The sequence below is a fragment of the Cariama cristata genome, unplaced genomic scaffold (assembly GCF_000690535.1).
Source record: "Cariama cristata isolate BGI_N322 unplaced genomic scaffold, ASM69053v1 scaffold1557, whole genome shotgun sequence".
Taxonomy (NCBI): Eukaryota; Metazoa; Chordata; class Aves; order Cariamiformes; family Cariamidae; genus Cariama; species Cariama cristata.
This window is the reverse complement of record NW_009628115.1, coordinates 29687-36186: the sequence shown is the minus strand read 5'-3', so window position 1 is coordinate 36186 and position 6500 is coordinate 29687. Positions and strand designations below refer to the sequence as shown.

Sequence of the window (6500 nt, the reverse complement as noted above, 5' to 3'; positions counted from 1 at the left end):
CTGCTGAAACAAAATACATGTATTATCGTTCAAACCGTAATCGGATTGCTAGGAATCTTATCTCAAATCCTATTGTGCTCTTACTTACAGTGTGTAAATCCTCACTAAATGGCAAGGAGGCTTGGATGAACACATTTCACATTGTATAATTTTTTCTTAATCTCAAGTTTTAATGCAGATAAAGATCTGTAAAGTCCTGTAAACTCTGGCTGCTTTCCAGTAGTCTGTACTAATTGCTCCTTAGGCAGCGCTTTGTTTCACTTCAAGTAGTGTTTCACACTGTGGTATCTCCAAAGTCCTTGTTCCAGCGGATATATGCTTCCAGGGTCTGAGGGCTCAAACTGCGCTTTATCTTCTTCAAAGACTCAGTGAAATCTGACAGTTTGATGTTTCTCATCTAAACAAAAAAGTGAAGGACATCAGGATCACAAGTGCTTTATGTACATCAGTTTATTCAAGAAGTACTTCACTTTTAACAAAACATAATCTACTGGTGCTTCGCCTTGATATAGGACAGACATTTTTTACAGTGAGAACATTCACTGGAACAACCTCCCCAGGGAGGTGGTAGAGTGCCCATCGCTGGAGGTTTTCAAGACGCGACTAGGCAGGGTGCTAGAGAATCTCACGTAGGCCCCCCTTCTCTGTGAAAGGTTAGACCAGGTGATCTTTCAAGGGCCCTTTCAATGCAGGCTGTTCTATGATTCTATGACCTGATGCAAGAGTCTTGGAATTTAAGACTACCAGCATTTACATTTTTAATAAACTAACACTTGGTAATCATAATGTCTGACTTGGTGTTTAACCGCCCGTGAGATTCTGTTATTGCTCCCCACTTCACTAGGTGGTGCAAGCAGGTGCATATTGGGGCACAGAACTGAGGAAAGACATGGGATTTTTTAACACGTTTATGGCATACCTCTGCATAGCAGGAGAGTAAGGCACTGAAAGGTCCTGCCCTTACCACAGCTGTATTCAGACCACAGGGTGCTGTCAGCCAAGTAATCCCGATTATCTAACCTCTCTGATTCAACACATGCCTTCCAGTCGTTTGCTGGGGACATTATAAGCAGATATTTCCCATACAGAGAAATGCCCAGGCAGGATGGGAGACAACCAGAAAGTGTGGAACAAGCAGTCTTGGTATTAAAGGAGTATTAATGTTACAATTGGAGAAGATTCCTCATGTTTCTTTGGGACTAGTGTATATAGGCTACTGGAGGTAAACTTGCATTCACAACAAGTTACCACAGACGCTCTCATCTTCCTGCAACAAATCCTTTCAGCTCACCACAGCCTTAGTTATGATCTCACGCTAAACACAGAAAGCAACAGGGGAATTACGTTTTGCTTCATTTTCCCCTATGTAACTGTGGTTTGCACACACATTTGAACAGAAACTTTTCTACGCAGGACCAACCTCTTCCTTCTCTTTTGATGTTTACAAAAGCAATTTGTGGCAAGGAACTTACTTTACCCATTTTCTTCTTTTTTTTTTGCATTATGATGGTCCACATGAATGAATGTAAGTATCACACATATACGCAAATAAATCTGTTTTAAAATCCCTCAGAGGTTCTCTCTAAGATGACTTGCTTTATGTAAAGGCAGGGGGTCTGTGTGTAGAAATAATCATTTGACATAATACTTCTGGGAATGTTTTGAGGGAGTGACACTGGGAGAAAATCAAAGCCAGGCCTCTGACATCATCTGATAGGTAACAGATCAAGTTGCAGTTCAGTGCGAAGGAAAAGACAGGACAGTCAGCTGAAACTAAAACCAGCAGAGACTTACTATTGGAAAAAGAGGCGCTCTTTAGCCTGATAACCAACAAACTACACAAAGAACCTCAGACATCTGAGGACAGATTTTCTTCTCAATCACTATTTGTAAAGAATTTTCTTCAATGAAGAAGTAACAAAAAAGGGTAATACCCCCAAAAAATGACGCTAGGGATTTTGTATGATACTATGTGTAAATAAAGGGACCTTAAAAGTTTCTGGTGAGCATGCATTCTATTCCAAGGGGAAGATAAAACTGCTAGATCAGCATACCTCACTGGCAGACATGTTCTTCACCTGTTCTGGTTTTAATTCTGTAAAAATAAAGGAAGATCAACAAGTTTCGTAAGAAAACTTTAATAACTTCTGACAACTAAAGCATATTAAAAGCAGTTTTATTTGAAAAAAAAAAAAATCCCACAGCTAAAAGTTACACCTCTCCGCCTCAAAATAATCTCCTGTACAGAAAGGTACGTGGTGTTTTTACCTCCTCCTTTCCTCATTTATCAGCTCCCTGACCAGGCTACTCCCACACTCAGTCACTGCCGATACAGTACAAAGTGGGAGCAGAACTACTTTCTGAAGTCTGAGGAACAGCACACAAGCGTGACAGAGCTGCCTTCCCCCGTAGTATTTCTAGCACCTACAACCTCCCTGGCCCTCAAACATGCACAACTTTCAGAAATCAGAAAGGTGCCATCAGCCAAGAACACAGAAATCAGATCAGGCAGGGCACACAGCAGCACTTCTTGCCCTAGGCAGTACTCGTGGGATTGAATCATGCTATCCTTCACCATCTTATTTCTTTTTTTTTTTAACTTGCAATACTGTTGTGGTATCAACATATTCCAGCAAATGTTTTGCTCTGAGGGTGCAAGAGAAAGAACCTAGGCAGGATCGACAAAGCTGACATTAAAAAACATTTCAAAAAAATAAATGGTTTTATATGGAAGCCAGGAGCAGGTGGAAGAAATAGGTAGCGCAACATTTCCTGGTCTCTTCCCCTAAAACGGACTTCTATATGAAGTTACCGTTAGCTACTGAAGCTACTGTTAGCAAAGTAAAGCCTGCATACCTAAATGCATACATTATTAATTCAACCACTCTAAATAAACACATTCAAGTCTTAAGACACATGATGTCTCTTTTGAGAGCTATTTAATGCAATTCTGTTTCCCAGTTATTATGCAGGATTTTGGAAGATGTACCTTACAATCTCAACAGCTGAAAGTAAGCAAGTAGGAAAATACTACTTTCCAGCAGCTGCTTTCAAAGAGAGAGTGCCCTGGCAAAACTGCATGCTACAAGATTTCTGACTCAATTAAAAAACATAATAAACACACCCACAAGACATGCACAGGCGTCTCCTCCCCACAAACCACTTAAGAGAGTTACAACTTTTATTTACACCTAATAGCCTGATACTACAGAACACTTCTGCTCTGGCTGCCTGTAGTACCTTTCTGTCAAGCAGGACAATATACCTACAAACAGAAAACTAACATCAAATCTTCACAAGGTTTTTCTGCACAAAATCCCACTATTGACCGCCACTAAACAAAGTCAGCCCCTTCAGATGTGGCTACTGGACACAGAATAACTAGCTAGTGAAGCGGAACAAAGCGGAGGGGATTTGAAAAAAAAAGTATTCAGTTTGCATTAAAATCGTGGGTTTTCGAAGTTGGAAATGTCAGGGGAAGAACAAATATGATCTGGATCACAATTCAACATTAAGAAGATTTAAAAATAAAAAAAGCTATGTCATTCAAACCATATCTGAAAAAACCCATAAAACAAAAACCAAAACACAAAATTGCTTACGTTGCATTATTTCCTTCCTTTAGACTTGAAAGGGAGCTGCCCACTTTATAGAGCTAAGTAATGCAGTCAGAGACTGCTATTCAAGTAGTAATTTAAATACAACAGAAGTGACAGCAGCCTAGGAACGACACACGAGTTAAAAACCCCACAAAATCTGTGATAAACACTTCACTCTGCTTTCCTCTTACGACACAAAAATTGTCTGTTTCACACAGTGAGGTACTGAAAGGTTTTGTGTAAGGTTAAGTCTTATGAAGATGCTATTACGAGTAACAGACCAAAATCCAGTCTAAAAAAACTTATATTTCAGAGGTTTAGGAATTCTAAAGACATAGGGAAATACAGTATCTCTAATATCAAGGGCACTGAGTTTTTTCAAAACCCAAATAAAAAGCTATGCAGCTTACCTCGAATAGGGCCCAGTGCTGCATCCTTTGCTAATGCGGTTAAATCGCTTCCGGAGTATCCATCTGTCATTCTTTGTCAAAGGAAAAAGTGGGAGAAAGGAGGGAAAAAAAAAAATTAACAAAACACCCCCCTGCTTCAAACCACATCGATTTAACTGTGGATGATTAAAAAGTTATTTAATCAGAAGAAGTATTATTTTGATGCTTTGGAAGTTTACTAAATCAGAAGTGCATTCAATGTAAGCAATCTATATTTAAGTCTTTCCCAGATTAAACTTAAAGTACAGATATTCAAGTCCCAAATAACATTCTAGGAGAAACAAAAAGATAGCAACCAACTTGGATTTGTAGATGAGAACTAATCTCAAGCACATTTACTATTTCTGTTATGAGAATGCCCTACCAGTAGTTTGTCATCACTTGTCATAGATTAATATAAACCCAAAAACTCTACTGTCCTGTACTCTTTCGACCCCATCAACACGATGAGAACCCAATAGCACACATTTATTACGACATGATCACATGACCGGTTCCCTGAATAAAACTATGCGCACTTTTAGTTGACATCAGAGCCAGACAAAGGGCAAAAGCAGGCATTACTAAAAGGCTAACAGTAGCGTTTGGGTTTGGAAATAAGTGATAGTTTGACAGTATGCCCTTAATGGAAAGCCATGGTAGCAGTTGACCAGGGACTCCGAGGAGCACAAAATTCTATTAATTCAAAAGTACAAATCGGAAAAGCAGCACCTCTTTGCTTAGCAAGTTACAGTACAGACAGCATTATTTCTGGTGGAAGAGTTTTTTCAGTGTTGAAGGTTTGGTAACAGAGAGATTATACTCTCAAAGTACTTGGCAAGCTTCTCAACTCTCCGAATTTACAGTTCACGTTGTAGCAGAGTACTGAAACTGCCTCCTACAGTTTACACACAGAAAATGATCTCTAGCACAGCTAAGTCTGAATCACCAACTGATTCCAGTGTTAAAGCCTAAACGTGGAATTGCTAATAACCGCGAACCAACGGAGGGACTTGAGATGGCTGCAACAGCCTGAGCCATAGCCTCAGTAATTACCTGCAGAAGCTTGAACGCTTTACACATTTAGCTTCAAGTAAGAATTATAATTCAGCTTGGAAGTGAAATACAGTGGACAGGTCCTTATTCAGAAAGAAACAGGTTCTATAAGTGTGTCCTGCACACACTTCCCATTGATTTGGGAAATAATATAGTGTAAATGTGCAAGTATTCTACAGGTGAGCTGAAAGAAAGATAAATTGTGTTATCTACTGGGGTTGGTTTGTTTAGTTTTTATTATAAGACTGGCAGACATATAGATCATCCAAATCCTCAGAAAAACAAGAGAAAAAAGTATCAAACCAAGGACCATTTTCCAGAATGACTTAATTTCCAAGTTAACCAATTGAATACTTTGCAGATTAAAAGTCTGCACTGAACCAGGAAGCAATCAATACATACTGCCAACGTAAGTGAAAAGTAGTAGTAAGGGTTACCTAAAGAAAAATTTTAAAACAAAAACTCCACCCAGCTTGTAGAGCAGTGGCTAGCTGCAGCACCAAGCGCTTCATAGCTCAGTCTTATGGAGATCATCAATTTTGTTATTGTTTATAGACAAAGTTGCAGAGGAGCAAAGGAACACAAAATCATGCAGGAGGTTAAATTCTTATCTCTTTCGAAACAAAAAGATGGTAGATGAATCAGGCAGGACCCTCAACTTTTATATTTTCTCTAAATCCTTTAAAAAAAAAAGGCTTTACTTCAGTTGTATTTGCGATTTGGTTCATAAATTTGCAGTTAGAATCCAAGACAGTCTTTTTGCTCTGGTTAGCTATTACTGCAGCCTAATCTGGCTTGAGCTAGCACCCTTCAAGTACAGAGAGAATTTACTCAGTTGGATTATACATCAAATTTCTGTAATGTTACTAACACCAAGAGGCTGACAAATGCTACATCCGAGCCTGCACTCACCTCCTGTGCACTACCAAAACAGAAACAGAAGCACATCTGCTTGCCTCTTTTTGATACCTCATGCTCTGTTTTCATTCCTTCCTGCCCTAGGTGCTCTACCTGCTTTTTAGTCTAACTTCCTTCACACCCATTACATTTAATTTCTGAGGGGGACAAACAGCAGTACTATGTCAATCTTAATGACGAAAAACATAAAACAACTTAGTTTCATAATAGGAAGGGCATTTAACCCACATTTTGCCAATCAAGTAAGAAATTGGAAAGAATCTAAAATTACCCAGTGCTTGCTCTGCTATGTTGGTAATTCCTTCAACAAACCTAGCAATGGACCAGCAAAGAAAAGCTGCTTTTAATTTGAAATGCATCCCAAATGCAAAACTGGTACTGCCTTTTTGCATCAGGGAGGAGAGCTGGACCGCTTAGGGGATGGGTGGAGAGAAGCATCCCCCTCCCTCCTCCTCAGAAAAGCACTGATGAGCATGTTTCAACAACAGAAACCCAGCCA

General features: G+C 39.4%; 1 protein-coding gene across 1 annotated transcript in view; it reads right to left on the bottom strand.

Moving 5' to 3' along the window:
• Positions 1-27: 27 nt before the first annotated feature.
• Positions 28-6500, bottom strand: part of SPAST (spastin) — a 34229-nt gene continuing 27756 nt past the window's right edge. Inside the window, exons 15-17 of the mRNA XM_009704645.1 lie at positions 4010-4080; positions 2055-2095; positions 28-397 (exon numbers count right to left, since the gene is read on the bottom strand). Coding sequence (XP_009702947.1) covers positions 275-397; positions 2055-2095; positions 4010-4080 — 235 coding nt within the window. The 3' untranslated portion in view covers positions 28-274. The remainder of the gene's footprint in view (positions 398-2054; positions 2096-4009; positions 4081-6500) is intronic.